Source organism: Erinaceus europaeus, chromosome 21 (genome assembly GCF_950295315.1).
Source record: "Erinaceus europaeus chromosome 21, mEriEur2.1, whole genome shotgun sequence".
Lineage (NCBI taxonomy): Eukaryota > Metazoa > Chordata > Mammalia > Eulipotyphla > Erinaceidae > Erinaceus > Erinaceus europaeus.
The window spans coordinates 16,323,199-16,341,502 of record NC_080182.1 but is presented as its reverse complement, the minus strand read 5'-3'; the positions used below and the strand labels follow the sequence as shown (position 1 = coordinate 16,341,502).

Genomic DNA, 18,304 nt, shown 5'->3' with positions numbered 1-18,304 from the left:
TTGGTGGAAGTTGGGTGGCTCAGAGAGCCTTCCTGTGTGACTCTGTCATCTGGAATGGAACTCTAGCTTCATGCCTTAGGGGAGGACAGAAATGAAGGCAGCACATACATGACCTTTGAGTGGTCTCATGCTTGGAGCGGTGCATATCGCTGACCGAAAGTAGTCACATGACACCATTCAAAACTCTAATGAGAATAGAAAGGCCTGGAGTGGAGGTGGATTGTTTCATCCACTTCTCTCTCAATATTTTGCTTGAATTATGGACTTACATTCTTCTTAAAATTAAGAACATGCACTACCACATTTTTCTTCCCATACTCATTCTTTTTCTCTCTCAAGTTCTCTCCATATTAAGAACAAATAAAATATATATATATTTTACTCTGAGACCCATTACTATTTTGACCCAGTTTTATTTCTCTGTTAGCCGTCTAACGATCTCCATATCCCTGTATGTTTGGCTTTCCTTGTATAAATCCAATATGCAGAGCACTACAAAATCATTTTTTTAATCTCCACTTACATCCAGATCACCATGTGTTCTAAGATGCTGCAATGATTTCTTCCTACTTATTAAATTAAACTCATCCTGGCCTGGCCTTAATACATGCTAATTCATTTTCTCCTTAAAGATTGGTTCTTTAATCTGATCTCAGTCCAAGTGAATATTCAGGAGCACTCACAGACATACATCTGATGATGGACTAATGTATAAATGTTCCTGGTCCAAAGTATCAGATCCTTCCAGACAAGGACCTGGTTAGAGTGTTTAGCACAGCTCTTCATATGACATGAGCATCTAAACATCTGGTAGAAGAACCATCCTTCCTTGTCAACTCTGTTTTTTACGAACTTCAACTTATAGGTGCAATTAATAGATCATTTACTTATTATGTATAAAATGATATGAATTAAGTGAAAGAACAGCAACAGATATGGAAACATTCTTTTTTTTTTTTTTTTAAAGAGCAGAATAATAGATTTCTTCTGGAATGTGGAATGAAAAACTGTAATGTCTATTCCTGCTGTTTGGAGTAAAATTTAAATTCTTATTAAATCCTAGTGGGTAACTATTCAGACATTGACCCTCAGTGAGTGTTTCCTGGGGGTTATATGTACAGGGTTACCAAGTTGCTTATAATGATTGTTTTCTCGTTTTTATGCAGCTTCCTCCAGCTTTGCACCACAATTTGAGAAGGAGGGTCATAGAGAGATTCAAGAAATCACTCTTCAGCCAGCAGAGTAACCCTTGCAATTTGAAATCTGAAATTAAGAAGGTATAGTATACTACTTTTAGAAATTCTTCTCTGGTTGACAAAAACACATCATAAAGTTACTTTAAAAAAAAAATCTTGGGAGTCGGGCTGTAGCACAGCAGGTTAAGCGCAGGTGACGCAAAGCACAAGGACCGGCATAAGGATCCTGGTTCGAACCCTGGCTCCCCACCTGCAGGGGAGTTGCTTCACAGGCGGTGAAGCAGGGCTGCAGGTGTCTGTCTTTCTCTCCTCCTCTCTGTCTTCCCCTCCTCTCTCCATTTCTCTCTGTCCTATCCAACAATGACGACAACAACAATAATAACTACAACAATAAAACAACAAGGGCAACAAAAGGGAATAAATAAATAAAATAAATATTAAAAAAAATCTTTATTTTTAGGGGCCAGGTGGTGGTGCACCTGGTGGAACGCACATGTTACAGTGCACAAGGACCAGGGTTCGAGCCCCCAGTCCCCACCAGCAGGGAGGAAGCTTCATAAGTGGTAAAGCAGGGCTGCAGGTGTCCCTCTGTCTCCCTCTCTACCTCCCCCTTCTCCCTATCTATCTCCTCCTTCCCCCTCGATTTCTGTCTCTCTCCAATAAATAAAAATAATATTTTTTTGAAAAGATCTTTATTTTTATGAGGGAGAAAGAGATGAGAGCATCACTCTTTTAAAAATTTCTTTATTATTATCTTTATTGATCAGAGACAGCCAGAAATCTAAAGGGAAGGGGGTAATAGAGAGGGAGAGAGACAGAAAAATACCTGCAGCCTTGCTTCAACACTCACAAAGCTTTCCCCCTGCAGATGGGGAGTGAAGGCTTGAACCTGGGTCCTTGTGCATTGTAACATATGTGCTCAACCAGGTGTGTCACCACCCGGTCCCTGAGAGCACTACTCTTACTTGGCAGTCTGGTTTGCGTCATTTTGGCTAGAATTTCAGAGGCAATAAAACACCAGAGCAAACACATATGTATGTCTTTGAGAAGTAGAACTTTTAGCACAAGACAAAGGAGAAAAAGAGATAAATAGAATATACTAATTCAAATTAGAAGTGGATGTGTGACTCTGAATGAATGTGAATTCATGATAACTTTCATTTAAGAAAATATACATATGAGGTCAGGTGGTGACTCACCCAGGAGAGCACACACGTTACCATGCACAAGGCCCAAGGCTCAATCTCCTGGTCCCCACCTGCACAGGGGAAGCGTCATGAGCAGTGGAGCCCTGCTACAGGCACCTTTCCTCTCTCTCTCTCTCTCTTCCTGTCTCTGACTCTTACCCTCTATCTAAAGGAAGGAAGGAAGGAAGGAAAGAAAGAAAAAGAGAAAGGGAGACAGAAAGGTGGCTGTCAGGAATATTGGAGTCGTGAAGTTGCCAAGTCCCAGCAGTAAGCCTGCTGGCAAAACATAGCTGTATATGTATATGTATATGTATATGTATATGTATATGTATATGTATATGTATATGTATATGTATATGTATATGTATATGTATATGTATATGTATATGTATATGTATATGTATATGTATATGTATATGTATATGTATATTTCTTAGTACTTTACTGAAATGGTCCAGGAACAAGCTCCGTTGAGCCGCCTTAACTCCATGATTCATCGGAACTGTAGTTATTGTAGCTCCAAATCAGGAACTGAATGAGATTTGATGATAGGAATATCTTGGCATGACTGTCACTGAATGAAGGTATCATCAAGGACTACTGAGTGTCTGGAGCTACTTAAAGAAGTTTCTACTGGTTTTCTACTGGATAATCAGAGCATCACTAAGGATAACAGCTACAATGGATTGAACACATTAATTAATGTTTAAGTCTAAGAGTTAATAGCCAAATAATCAAATCCCTCATTGCTTATCTTTGGAGAATGATAAACAAATCATTATTTAAAAAATGTTTAAAGAACGAAAAGACAAACATTCATTCTGCCTTTTCCTTATGAATTGTTCCTCAGCTAACTAAGACACTGAGGGTGAAAGTCTCTTATTATAAACATACTCCAGTTAATAAGTGCCAAAAGAATAAAGCAAATTACCATTTGGCAACTGAGAATGAAATAATGGATCTAGAGATCAGTAGCAGCAGTGCCCTGTAAGGTAGCAGAAGAGGTTAGGCATTAGATGCCTCCTGGTGGAAGTACACAGCACTGTCTGCGAGGTATACTTGCTACAAACTGGAATCTGAATCTGATCAAGCTTCTGCTGATAGGCGAGAAACGGGTAAGTGGTAGCCCTCCAGCCAATCCGGTCTGGTGCCTGTTTTCATTCAGTTTTGCTAGAACACATCCGCATTCGCTTCCTTGTTCTCTCTGACAGATTTGGCTTTATAGAGCAGAGTAGCTGCCACAGAGATGGCACGGTCCACAAATCTAAAATTACTGTTTGAAAAATGAGTTTTTATTTAAAAATTTATAGAAATGTATTTTTAAAGATTTTTTAATTACTTATTTATTGAATAGAGACAGAAAGAAATTGAGAGGGAAAGGGAAGATAGAAAGGTAGAGAGAAAGGGACACCCACAGCACTGCTTCACCATTAGAGAAGCTTTCTGCCTGTAGCTGAGGACTAGAGGCTTGATCTGGGGTCCTTGCACACTGCAGTGCGTGTGCTGGATTAGGTGGACCGCCACCGGACCTCAGCATTGACAGAAATGTTTATAGGACATGCTTGCCAACCCCTGCTGTAGGTCTAGCTGCTCATTTGTAACAATTACAGAGAACAAGAGAAAATGCTAAATAACACCATGGGGCTAACCAGCCAAATCCAGACTGGGAAATTCTACAAAGGAAAATACTCATTTTCTTCAGTAAGTGAATTTTAAGTGGGAAGAGAAGAGGAAAATATAGGAAAAATACCAACCACTTGCTACGTGTGGGATTTTTTTCCTTAAGAAACTTTGAAAAGACTGTGATAAGAAATATTTAAACATTGATTTTTAAAATATTTTTTACTAATTTATAGTTTATTGGATAGAGATAGAAGTTGAGAGTGTAGGGGAGACAGAAGAGAGAGACACACACACACACCTGCAGCTCTGCTTCAGTGCTAATGAAGTTTCCTCCTGCAGGTGGGGACCTGGGTCCTTGTGCACCGTAACATGTGTGCTCCGTCAGGTACACCACTACCCAGCTTCCAGAAACAATTATCTTATATTTCACTATGTTAAGGAACGAATCCATTCATTCTGGTGTGGCAATTGTGGTTTTATTTTTAAGAAACAATTTTTAAAATTGCCTTCTAAAATATTATGATTTGACATAGCGTATTTACTTTCCAATACTTGGGAGTAAGCAGAGGCGAGAAGGGAAGTGGAGGGTATGCAAATGAAGTTTCAGGGGAGGGAGACAGTATAATGTTTATGCAAATGACTTTTATGCCTGAGGGTCTGAGGTCCTACCAATCTATACTTCAGTCTGGACCACCAAGGTCAAGTTTACTTTATTCAGTGTCTAGCCATCTTTTGTTTTAATTTTTTATTAGTGATTTGATATTGATTTACAGCATCATAAGATAACAGGGGTATAATTCCACCTCTTTCACACCACCAGAGTTCTGTTTCCCCATTCTTTCCATTGGAAAATGCAATGCTCATAGATATGGGTTGATTAATATATATATATATATTTGCCCATTTTTTCCTATGGTCTTGCCTTCTCTGCCTTCCTTCTTTTTATTAGTGATTTAATATTGATTTACAAAATTACAAGATAACTAGAGTACAATTCTGCACTATTCCCACCACCAGAATTCTGAATCCCTAATCCCTTCATTGTAAGCTATAGCAGTTCTCGTAAGGTGCATATATAGTTAACTATTATTTCAGCAACTGTCTATATTTGCATATATTTGCCTTTTTTTTTTTTTTTTTTAGATCTTCTCTTCCTTTCCAAGTTACCTATACACCTCATCCTAAACCAAATGTCCTTCCCTTTTGCCTCTTCTGTTCCTGATGGAGTTGTAGTTCAGAGCCCTCTGGTCATCTTCCCCCTACCAGTTCTCCCATACTGGGAGTATGGACCAAAATTACTTTTAGGGTACAGAAGGTAGGACTTCTGGCTTCTGTAATTGCTTCTCTGCTGGACGTGGGCACTGACAGATTGATCCAAAACCCCAGACTTTTTCTGTCTTTCCCTAGTTGGGCAGGGTTCTGGAGTGGTGAGGTTCTAGGACACATTGGTGAGTTCCTCTGTCTTTATAATCTCTATCACAAGGCTCCTGGAAGTTTTCCAAGTGGGCAGATTTCTCTTTTACTTGACTTTGAATTGACAACTCTTCATGTATATAATAATCATGCGTTTCTATTTGCCTAGCCCTCATCATGGCCTCAAGTGGCTTCATTAATCAACAGTGCCCAGCACCCATCTGCTTGTATCATGTGGAGAAGTTCCTTCCTTCCTTCCTTCCTTCCTTCCTTCCTTCCTTCCTTCCTTCCTTCCTTCCTTCCTTCCTTTCTCTTTCTTTCTTTCTTTCTTTCTTTCTTTCTTTCTTCCTTTTTTTCATTCATGTATTGGAGAAATTAATGGTTTATAATCAACAGTAAATACAGCTGTTGGCACATGTGTAAAATTTCTGTTTTCTGCAAAACACTCTAATGTCCACCTAGGTCTTCCTCCACCATCATGCACCATTAAGGAATACCCCCCATCACACATACACACACACACACACACACACACACACACACACACACACACACACACACACACACACACACACCAGTCCATGACTTTGGTGCAATATACTAAACCCAGTCCAAGTTCTGCTTTGTGTTTCCCTTTCTGTTCTTATATTCTCAATTTCTTTTTTTTCTAGTTGTTTGTTTGTTTGTTTGTTTGCCTCCAGGGTTATTGCTGGGACTATGCCTACACTATGAATCCACTACTCCTAGAGGCCTTTTGTTGGTTAGGACAGAGGAGGGAAAGACAGAGAGGGGGAGATAAAGATAGACACCTGCAGACCTGCTTCACTGCCCATGAAGCGACACCTCCCTCCACCACAGGTGGGGAGCAGGGGGCTGGAACTGGGATCCTTCAGCTGGTCCTTGTGGCTTTGTGCCACTTGTGCTTAACCCACTGCGCTATGACCGGCCCCTCTCATTTTCTTTCTGTGAGTGACATCTCATATTCACCCTTCTCTTACTGGTTTATCTCACTTAATATGATTCCTTCAAGCTCTATCTAACATGAGGTATAGAAAATGAATTCATCATTCTTAATAGCTGAGTAGTATTCCATTGTGTACCAATACCACAGCTTTCTTAGCCACTCATCTATGGTTGGACAACTGGGTTGCTTTTTTAAATAAATATTTTAAATACTTTATTTATTTACCTTGTATTGAATAAAGACAGAGAGAAATCATGAGGAAAAAGGAGATAGAGGAGAAAGAGAGACACCTGCAGTCGTGCTTCACCACTTGTTAAGCTCCCATCCTTCCCAAGTGGGGACCAGGGGCCTGAACCTGGGTCCTTGAGCACTGCAACATGTGTGCTCACTTCGGCATGCCTCCACCTGACCCAGAGAAGTTTCTGTAGCAGGACTCTCCTGCCTGGCAGGTCTCCCCACTATTCATCTTCTGTTTGGACTCCCCCTTTGGCGTTTGAGTCACCATCATGGAGTGGGGGTTAGGATGAACTCCTGAGTGTAATTGCCATAGAATAGTGGGTTTCCAGCCTTCTTTTAGAACTCAGTTAGAAATACAATCCATGGTGGAAATACATCACCACAGCAGGAGGGATATACTCCCGGAGCTGATGATGTATGTCCACTGCATGTGTTTTCGAGTATGAGAATACAGTAAGTATAAACATGGGACAGTCCTGTTAACACCATGTCCTCGAAAAACTAATAAAACAAGTAGAAAGATTAGAAGTTAGAAAAAGGCCACATGTTATGCATTTTTTCAAAACTGTGTTGAATAACATTATATTTTAGCATATAAATTTCAGGTGTGCACTACTATAACTCAGCGCCTATATATACTATTTAAGTCTAATACTGAGAATTAAATTCTATCCTTTTATACCCCCTTTTAATCACTTTCATACCCCTTCTTCCTCCCTCTCTTCCACTAATTTGGCCCTATAATCTAAATGTTTATCTTGATTTTATTTATTTCATTCGTTTACTTTGTTTCATTATGTACAACACCAGTGAAACTATAATGTGCTTTCTTTCTTCATCTGCGCTATGTCTTAACATTTTGTAACTCAGCCATTGAGGACAAAGAAAATTTATTAAAGAGAATAGGATGAGAGGACTGGAAAGTGAAATGGAGAAACATGTTGGAAAACCTCTCATTCTGGCATTTAAATTCATTGGTGTTTGGCCTGATCTACTTCAGAGTGCTGCCTCTGTGGACTGGATTCTAAGTAACTCGTGTAGATGTAGTACAGCAGAGATAACAGTATTTGACGATAGAGAATAGGTTGTACATTTTGGAGAATTTAATAGAGATAGAATTTGTAGTTTTTATTGCTGTTGTTTCTATTGCTAAAAAGGAACTGCATTGTTAGTGAAATGCTAAAATACCTCAATATTTGTTTAAAATGTCAGGGGGGTCGGGCAGTGGCGCAGTGGGTTAAGCGCATGTGGCGCAAAGCGTAAGGACCGGTGTAAGGATCCCGGTTCGAGCCCCCGGCCCCCATCTGCCGGGGCGTCTCTTCACAGGCGGTGAAGCAGGTCTGCAGGTGTCTATCTTTCTCTCCTCCTCTCTGTCTTCCCCTCCTCTCTCCGTTTCTCTCTGTCCTATCCAACAATGAACAACATCAATAATGGCAATAATAGTAACCACAATAAGGCTACAACAACAAGGGCAACAAAAGGGGGAAAAAATGGCCTCCAGGAGCGGTGGATTCATGGTGCAGGCACCGAGCCCAGCAATAACACTGGAGGAAAAAAAAGTCAGTATTTTTTTTTTCTTTTGATGGGGTTTGGGTGGTCATAGTGAAAACAGTCTGATTTACAATATTCATTTACTTGCTTAGTTAAAACGCATATACAATCACTTGCTGTTTTGAACTGTGCATGTGTATTGGGCTAGAGAGCCTTTTATGTCAATTCTGAAGGAAGGCCATATACATTCTTTCCTAGAAAATAAACATTCCAAAGAAGGAGTTACACCTGTAAGCTGAATGGCTAGCAGATAGGGGGGGGCCACATAATACTGGCCTAGGACTGCTGGACCTCTGTGTTAACCTCAGCTAGCCTAGGGGCTACAGCTTTGAAAGGCTCTGTTGTGTTATCCATATTCCCACATGCTAGGTGAACCTGCCACCCAGCAGGTATGTCCAGGATTTACTGGATTTACCACCTTCTTCTTTCTCTTTGTCCACATCAGTATCACTGGTAACACTATTTTTCCTTGACTCTGTCTTCAAACTTTGCCGCCACTTACAATTGTTCCATTACATCTCTCTTAACACATAACTCATTAATGCCTTGAGGGGGTGGGGTGTCTGCAGTATAGGAATTTTGCCTGACTTTTGATGCTACAATTCCAGGTTCTGCATATGCTAGCTATCCTCCTTGTGTGAATTACTTAGTTCTCCAGTTTTCTCTCTGTAAAATGGACATAATGCCATTTTAGGATGCAGTTGTAAGCATCAAGTAAAAGGTAATGTGTCTAGAATGTAGTAAGTACTCCCATAGTTGTGACTGTTGTTATCAACAATGTTTGATCTCCCATAATCCATTCTTTTGGGTTCCTGTTTGTCTAAGCTCTCAGAATTCACCTTTTTTGGTGTCATCACTTCTTTGCTGGTATTCTCATATTCCAGGTTTTTAAATACTTGCTTTCTATAAGCACCGTCAACATCCTTTGTGCCTTCCCGTACCCTACCTCACCATATAAACTGTGGAATACAGCTTTCTAAGCCTCTAGGAACCTCCTCACAGTCTACACATTCGCCCTTATGTTCCCCAACTCCACATTAACTGTTTAGTACATTTCATCCAGTGTGATGCTTTAAAAACAGAATTGATCATGTCTTGCACCAACCACAAGTCCCTCATTACATTCTGTTTGCCAACTTGTTGTCTCCCCTTCAGCCTTTGCATATGCTTTTCCCTTGCTTGTAATGTTCATCCAGTTACTCTTAACTTTTGACTCTTATTTCAGGACAGTCTTTCATGGCTAAATTAAATCTATTACTTGTAAATTTAGATTTATTAATTTGAATCTGGAACCATAGTCCTTTCCTTCAATTTATTTAGACAGTTGCAATTTAACATATACCAGGGTGGATAATAAACAGACGTATTTTCCTAAATTAGTAAGTTCTAAGAATGCAAAATATTGGCCAAAGTTGTTTTCTTCTCTCTTCTTTTTTCATTGTTTTATTCTGCGCTTGGAATCTGATAGGTGATTAAAAAAAAAAAAGACTCATTGAATCAATGGGATGTATCTTCTTCTCTTCAACTGAATCCTCTAAGCTCCATAACTTGAACTCATGTTGTACCTATTTCATCATTTTGCCTTAATATGCAATGCCCACACTTTACCTCAGATTACTTTTTTTTTTTTTTTTTAGCACTGATGGCTTTTATTGCAGATTTGTGTCATTACAACGATAATCTGGGAATATATTAAATAAAAACCCTCCCTTTTATATGCATAAAACATGCTACATGGTATTCATGGTGAGAATGCTGAGGTAATAGGCACATACTCAGACATGGATAATATCATATTATCTAACATCTAGCACACCTTGACCCCACACCCTTAGGGAGGGTCTCACCTTCTTAACTAACCTCTTGGCAATAGTTCTAGCAGTACTGAGTCTGACACCTTTTGGCCAAGAGGACCCAGACAGCTTCCACACTAAAATGCACCAGTCAAGGGAATCAGTGGCCCCTGGTTATTCAGAGACTAACAAGAGATGTGGCTGTTTCTCATCTTATGGCACCTTTTCTCCAGGGGATGCAGTTTGGGGATGAGATGTGGACTCTAGTTGCCCTGAGATCTCTGGACCTTTGGTCTATAGCCATTTGGAGGCCCTAATAACCAAATGACTTCTCTTCAATTTTTGTATCTCCTAGGAAAGGTAGGTTTTTATTTCTGTGAAAGATAAAATGACATGTGGGCAGAAGTGTGAATGGAAACTACAAAACTGTGAAATACATTATCTGTGTGGCCAGTTTTTAGCTTTAGGGCCTGCCCTTCCCTTTCCTGAGGAGAAACTTAGAGCCCAGGATGTTTCCTATTCAGAAGCTGAGTAGTCCTGCCTGGAAAGAAAGACAGTACAACAAAGGTAAGAGTAAGCAGGCAAGGTGCCTCAAACCGTGTGACTGAATGGCTGAATGAGTAGATCCTACGTGGGAGAAAAGTCCTGAGAATGGGGAAAAGTAGAGGAATGGAAAGAGGGAGAATTTTGAAATCAGCTCAGATATCCAAAGGGATTGTTACATGAGGAAGTTGGGAGCCCCTGTGTGAGAGAATAGGTTTGTAGCCACTACTGGAAGAATCCAGGCACTTGGGTAGCATGAATTATTCTTTGAACTGGACATACATAAGGCAGTGATCTGGTCTTAAACTCAAGTAACACAATTTGAATAAAAAAATGCTTTTTTTCTTTGGAGCAAAGCTGTCAACCAGCTTGAATGTCTGAGAATATATGTGTGTATGCAGCAAACCTATATATTTATGTAGATATAATGTATATATGTATGTATATATTGCATATGGTATATATCTAAATGCATATAAGCATGGCCATCACTTAAGTGCCAGGTGAAGGAGTCCCCAGCATGGCCATGTTAGCGTCCCAGGCGCAGCTGATAGTACTCATCCTCAGGCTCCAGGCGGAAGCTGGCATACTCTGCAAAGACTTTGAAGCCGGACCAGTCCTCCATTGTCACAAGCAGTTTATAGTTGTCTTGGTTGGTCACCCAGTAAATGTTCTCTGGACCTAGCCAGTATTCTCCATCGATGTTCCCAAAACCTTGCTTGTATGTCTCATTCCTGAAGAAGTTGACAGAGCCATCCAGGTGCCTCTGGATGACGGTCCAGCCCCCAGGGTCATGTTGCTGGTCACACTAGACTTGCATGAGACGGTTGGAATTGTCTGGCTTCCCCAGGTAGATGGAGCTGGTATCATGGCCATCTTCTAGAGCCTGCAGGCAGTCTCTCCAGGGGCCTGATGGTTTGTCTGTGGAAGACGGGAGGCTGGTGAGGGTGGGCATGATGGGCAGAGGGGGAGGCAGCACCTTCAGGTTCTGGCCACTCTGGATCTCATTGATGGAGATCTGGTTGATGATGTGGTTGTAGGGGGTTGGTTGATAGACCCGGGGTGGGGTGGCGGGGGGTGGCTGGGGCATGGGCCTGACAGTGGGCACCCACTCCTCCAGATTACATTAAAAAAATTCAGTATTACTTTACTGAGTGAATACTCATCTACAGAATGATTGGTGGCATGAGTCAACATTTGCACATTTCTCCAAGGTAGGTGTCAGTATTTCTTACTCTCTACCTAACTCCTCCTCAACATTCCTCTCTTCCCTTTGCTAAGTCTCCAAATACACTGTGATACACTATAGTCAATTGAAGACTCACCCTATATTGTCCATTGCTTTATTTCTTTTTTATGTAAGTTCTTTTTAATTTTTTATATTATTATCTTCATTTGTTGGATAGAGACAGCAAGAGATAGAGAGGGTAGGGGGAGATAGAGAGGGAGATAGAATAAGAAAGACCTGCAGCAATGTCTCACCACTCACAAAGCTTTCCCCTGAAGGTGGGGACTGGGGGCTCAAACCCAGGTCTTTGGGAATTGTAACATCTGCACTCAAGCAGGTGTGCCGCAACCCAGCCCCAACTGCTTTATTAATTAATTCCCACCTCATAGTGAGATCATGTAGTATTTGTCCTTCTCCTTTTGGCTATTTGTTTATTTATAAAAAGGAAACATTGACAAAGCCATAGGATAAGAGGGGTACAACTCCACACAATTCCCACCACCAGAACTCCATATCCTATCCCATCTTCTGATAGCTTTCCTATTCTTTAACCCTCTGGGGGTATGGACCCAAGGTCATTGTGGGATGAAGAAGGCGGAAGGTCTGGCTTCCGTAATTGCTTCCCCACTGAACATGGGTGTTGACAGGTTGATCCATACTCCCAGCCTGTCTCTCTCTTTCCCTATTAGGGTGGGCCTCTGGGGAAGCGGAGCTCCAGGACACATTGGTGGGGTTGTCTGTCCAGGGAAGCCTGGTTGGCATCCTGCTAGCATCTGGAGCCTGGTGGTTGAAAGAGAGCTAACATACAAAGCCAAACAAATTGTTGATCAATCATGAACTTAAAGGCTGGGATAGCGCAGATGAAGAGTTGGGGGTCCTCCATTTTGTAGATAGCTAGTAGGCATATTTTAGTTATATTCCAAAGGGCCTGTGGCTATACTAGATTTTTTCCCCCCCCTGAGCCTAAAATCTGATATACAGGTGGATTCAAGTTATTGTCTGGGGAGATGATGTCATGGCTGGAAAAGGAACAGGAAGCTGGATCAGGAAAGAGAGTGGCTCCCTAATATGGGAACACAATTGCTTTCAGCTCCTAAATACCTCTTACCCAGAATATCTTCTACCTGCCCACTCAAATCCAACCTTCAAGACTTGGTTCCAGTGTTTCTTTTACAGATTCTCTGAAGACTATGCAAATCTTCATAAAGCAGCCTTCTTTTTGTAGCCAAGAACTCATGACCTCACTTCATATGTGACTATTTATAATATTACTTCATGTGCCTTACTTAACTCGTCTTCCTGACCAGATTGCGTGTCTCATAAAGACTGAATGATCTTTGTGTCTATTATGGTGCCTAAGAGTGATTACAAGTTGTACTCACATTAGTGTATGTGGAGTGGACCATTTTCACCTATTTTATAAGATCTGCTCAGATTACAATACATGCTGCCCAACACATAAAAAGAGACTGAAGTTATTTACTGGAAAATTATGTATAGTGAAAGAAGTAGTTCTGGAAAGTTCACAGAATAAAATATCTGAGACACTAGCATAAGACTAACGAATTTTACCTCTTGTCTTTGTCCACATGTCAATCCCTTCAAGTACCTAAAATTCTTAAACTGAAGAAGAACAATGTTATACAAGCACTGCAAGCCCCAAACCCTATCTGTTTCAAGGTTCAAATCAGTGAAGAGGACTTGTCATCTTAAATTGTTATAGAACAGTGGATAGGTTATTGGACTTTGAAGCATGACATCCTGAATTTGGTTCCTAGCTTTGCATATGCCAGAGTAATACTTTGATTCTCCCTCCCTCAAATAAATAAATATCAGAAAAAATAAGGTTGTCATGGGTGGCTGAGTAAATTGTGGATATACACAGTGGAATGCTACTCTACTATTAAAAATGGTGAATTAACCCTCCTCACCCCATCTTGGATGGAGCTTGAAGGAATCATGTTAAGTAAGATAAGTCAGAAACAGAAGGATGAATATGGGATGATCTCACTCACAGGCAGAAGTTGAAAAACAAGATCAGAAGGGAAAACACTAAGCAGAACTTGGACTGGAGTTGGTGTGTTGCATCAAAGTAAAAGGCTCTGGGGTGGGGGGGGAGGGTTCAGTTCCTGGAACTAGGCAGAAGAGGACCTGGTGGGGGTTGAATTGTTATGTGAAAAACTGGGAAATGTTACACATGTACAAACTATTGTATTTTACTGTCACCTGTAAACCATTGATCCCCTAATAAATTAAAAAAATAAAAAATAAATAAAATCATAAATGATGCTATGCAGTTTCACAGCATCTTCCTGTTTATGAAATATTTAGGATCCCAAGGTATATATCAAACAGCCAAATTACTCCTATGCTAACCCATGTGGGAAACAACCCGATCTGAAGTCATTTGGAAAGTAATAGTAGGAAATCCTTCTGAGCAGTAGAAGCTATATTAAGAAGCTTGGTTGGAGCAACCTACTAGCTTAGATATGAGAGATGCAGAATTCTTAGGTCTCTGTCCTTGACTGCCTGAACAGCACTGATGAGAAAGTTACTATGCTTGTGACTATCAGACTCTCTTGAATTACAGTATCTTAAAATCTTAAAATGTTGTCATTTTATAGATGGATTATTAATTTTATCAATTGCCACTGAGGAAAATAAACTTTTAAGGGTAAAAAAAATGGAACTATATTTTTCTAGAGAATAGCATTACATTGGTAACATACAAACTGGAAAGCATATAAATAATATATATTTACAGTCTCCAAAGTACACCAATAGAATAATAATGAATTTCTAATATAAAATGTTATAAAGATAGAAAACACACAGTTCATAGAGTGAGGTACATAGACAGCTCTATGAACTTTTTACATTCACCTGTATGTTTGCCACTACGCAGATCTCAGGTTTTGTGGAAAGTAAATTAGATTTGGATGGAATGTCACAATCCATCCTGGAGTCTGTGGATACTTAGGGTTTCCCTAGTTTCAGGTTAAGATAAGTAAAAGTTCACTGGACACTCTTGCCTATGTCATGTATATATATATATATATATATGCTAATTTGTGTGTGTATACCGGACAGTGAGTGTACTTTAGGGGAGGCTTATGTTGTTTCATTTGTATTTCTACTTATAAGCAGTCTTCTAAAAGTGAAGAGTGATTTATTTTAATTCATGAATAGAATATATGAACCCAACGCAATGGCTATTGCATAGTCCAAATAGTTGCCATTTATTTCTAGTTTATTAATGAGAATTATTGTGTCAAGATATTGTTACATTAATTTAGTATTACTAAAACTTGGTCAGCTTAAGTACTGGGTGGAAGCAAAGGTGATAAGAGGCTGAAAAATATTTGTATCCTAAAATTCCATTTAAAATGCCAGTTTTATAGAAGGTTGTTAAATAATTGGAACCTTCATAAATCCTGTCATTTGGTGAATTAGTCTTTTAAAGTGCTGGGAATTCATGTTAGGAGATTGAAATAAATTAACAGTAGTTTAGCAAAGCACATTAAGAAATGTGTTTGTCTTGGTCAAGCAAGAAGGCATTGTTCAAAACAGATACATAATAAGAGGTTGTGATTTGGCTTAAACATATTGTTCCTTTGAATAACTGGAGTTTTTCCTTCCTACGTCTAATAAAAATGTTTTGATGCCCCAGCACCATGCCATTTTTTTCTATCCATTTTTATTTTGTTCTCATAAAACTGTAAAGTGTAGGACATTTTTCATCTGACCAAAGGAACTGTCTAACTTCCTTTCACTGCCATTTGCCTGCCTCCATTCTATAAGTACTTTTGAAAGGAAGGAAGAAGTGACTTTATTTCTTTTTTTTAGGTTAACAAAATGCCCTTTTAATACCTGGATCCTTGGACTTTTTCTTTTTATTTTTTTAATTTTTTTTTTATTTAAGAAAGGATTAATTAACAAAACCATAGGGTAAGAGGGGTACAACTCCACACAATTCCCACCACCCAATCTCCATATCCCACCCCCTCCCCTGATAGCTTTCCCATTCTCTATCCCTCTGGGAGCATGGACCCAGGGTCATTGAGGGTTGCAGAAGGTAGAAGGTCTGGCTTCTGTAATTGCTTCCCCGCTGAACATGGGCGTTGACTGGTCGGTCCATACTCCCAGTCTGCCTCTCTCTTTCCCTAGTAGGGTGTGTCTCTGGGGAAGCTGAGCTCCAGGACATATTGGTGGGGTCTTCAATCCAGGGAAGCCTGGCTAGCATCCTGATGGCATCTGGAACCTGGTGATTGAAAAGAGAGTTAACATACAAAGCCAAACAAATTGTTGAGCAATCATGGACCCAAAGCTTGGAATAGTGGAGAGGAAGTGTTAGGGGGGTACTCACTGCAAACTCTAGTGTACTTCTACTTTCAGGTATATATTTTGCAGTAGTTTATGGATACGTGTGAATATATGCTCTCTCTCTCACAGAAACTGGTGTATATCTAGGTTTTGGGACTTTGTTAGAAAGTGAACCACCTGAGATGAAATTAGAGTGTACTATAAAAGGAAAGGTCTCACCCGAGTAATGAAGCTGAAGGGTTGTCATTCCACACGTGAAGTCTCTGGATACAGTCTGAGGTGAAGCATGTTGAGGTGGCAATCGTTGCATTGGTTAGGTTGTGATCGGCGGATGCAATATTATTTGATATGGATTGGGAGAGGCATACGGGAAAGTGGTTCCAGGACTGGGGGAAGTAGAGGCTCTATAGTGGAGATGTGAGGTTCCTGCTGTCTTAGGGTTCAAAAAGACAATCGATAGTTAATGTTATCATCACATTATTTGGTAATTGGGTTAACTTTGAAAAGTCCTTTTGTTATGGTTTGCTGTACAGTACCCAGTATCTTGTATATAGCTGTGCTATTGGATGCTTCTAATCTACTTGGTCTAGGCTTTTGAGAGAGTCCGCATATCAAATACGTAGCCTATATATTAAAAAGATTCAGTTTGTGTTTTGAAAAACTTTGAGACATACAATTGATTTTCCCCCTCTCATATTAGTTAACTAGTGATTTATTTCTAAGGAATCGAAAACCAGAGAGCACTCAGTTTTCTGTACAGAGACATAAGGGAGCGGAAACCTGCACAAAGGGGTCTCACATCATTTGCTTCTAAAGCTAACATTAGGCATGGCTTTGTTTGTTCTGTTTTCAGTTATCTCAGGGATCACCAGAACCAATTGAACCCAACTTTTTCACAGCAGATTACCATTCACTCCGTCAGTCATGTGGTGGAAACAGCCTGTCCTCAAATGACCACACAGGTAGGTAATGGTCATCAACACAGGGGATCTTGCTTTCATAAAGAAGTAGATTACCCAGTTATCCTCACAAATTTATCTTCACTTTAAATGGGAAAAAATATAGAGCCTGTTTTGATTATCTATGGCAATAATTGTTCAGGACATATTGTAGGAATCGAGAAATCCCCTGAAATTTACTTCATCCAGTCATGGCAGCTTTCCTGATCATTTATTAATACCACAAGCAAACAGCAGACTGTGTGGGTGAATTGTGCTTCCTTTTTTCCCTTCTTGCTTATCTGATGATGGGAAGTCAAATGCCCCAGAGTATCCAGAGAGATTAAAAGAAAGAAAGAAGAATAAAAAAAAAACCCAGAAATTAAGGGTATGAATATTTTAAATTCTTGAAAAACTTGAAACTTATCTGAAGAATCCACATCAGACATGTTTTTCATTTTTTATTTTTTTATTTTGCTTGTATAACCCTCATAGAGAAGCAGCATAGCATGGAGATTAAAGATTCTGGGAAACTGGTTGCCTAGACTTCATGGTTGACTTAAGTGATTTAAAAAAAAAAAATTTATTTATTGGATAGAGCCAGAGAGAAATTGAGAGGGGGAGGGGAAATAGAAAGAGAGAGAGAGAGAGAGAGAGAATTGCAGCTCTGCTTCACCACTTGTGAAGCTTTCCCCTGCAGGTGGGGACCAGGGGATTGAACCTAGGTCCTTGTGCACTGTAATATGTGCGCTTAACAAGGTGCACCACAACCCAGCCCCTTGTGTTATTTTTTTTGACCTCTTTGAACCTTAGTTTCTTTGCCTTTAAATATAGTATTTGCCTTATAGGATTACAGTGATGATCAATTTAAACATAAAAAAATCTTGATCATTTCGGTTTAGAATACTGTAAGTCCTCTTTTTATATGTGAACTCTAAAAAGAGGTTTTGAAAGTATACAGAGGTTTCTGAATATCTTTTGAATCCTTCCAAGCCATAGTTATATATCTTAGTGAAGTGGATAGAAGTGAAACCTCCATAGTTATATGAAGATGTCTCCAGCTTAGAAAAACACTCCTATTGTGTTTTGTTGTTGCCTTATTCAGGCAAATCATTTCATGTTTTAATAATCAAACTTAGTTAAGTCTTAGGCTTAAAGAATCAAATTAACTTATCCTGTGTAAAGCATTTTTTAAATTTTTATTTATGAAAAAGAAAACACTGACAAAAACCATATGATAAGAGGGGTACAACTCCACACAATTCCTATCATCAGGACTCGGTATCCCATCCCCTTCCCTGATAGCTT

At 39.7% G+C, this 18,304-nt stretch overlaps 1 protein-coding gene across 7 annotated transcripts in view; it reads left to right on the top strand.

The window, feature by feature from the left end:
• The window catches only part of NEK10 (NIMA related kinase 10), a 189,548-nt gene that overhangs the window by 158,643 nt on the left and 12,601 nt on the right, over positions 1 to 18,304 (top strand). For all 7 annotated transcript variants that reach the window (XM_060180452.1, XM_060180448.1, XM_060180447.1 and 4 more), the window contains 2 exons: positions 1,167 to 1,277; positions 16,912 to 17,020. In XM_060180452.1, the coding sequence (XP_060036435.1) occupies positions 1,167 to 1,277; positions 16,912 to 17,020 (220 nt within the window). The remainder of the gene's footprint in view (positions 1 to 1,166; positions 1,278 to 16,911; positions 17,021 to 18,304) is intronic.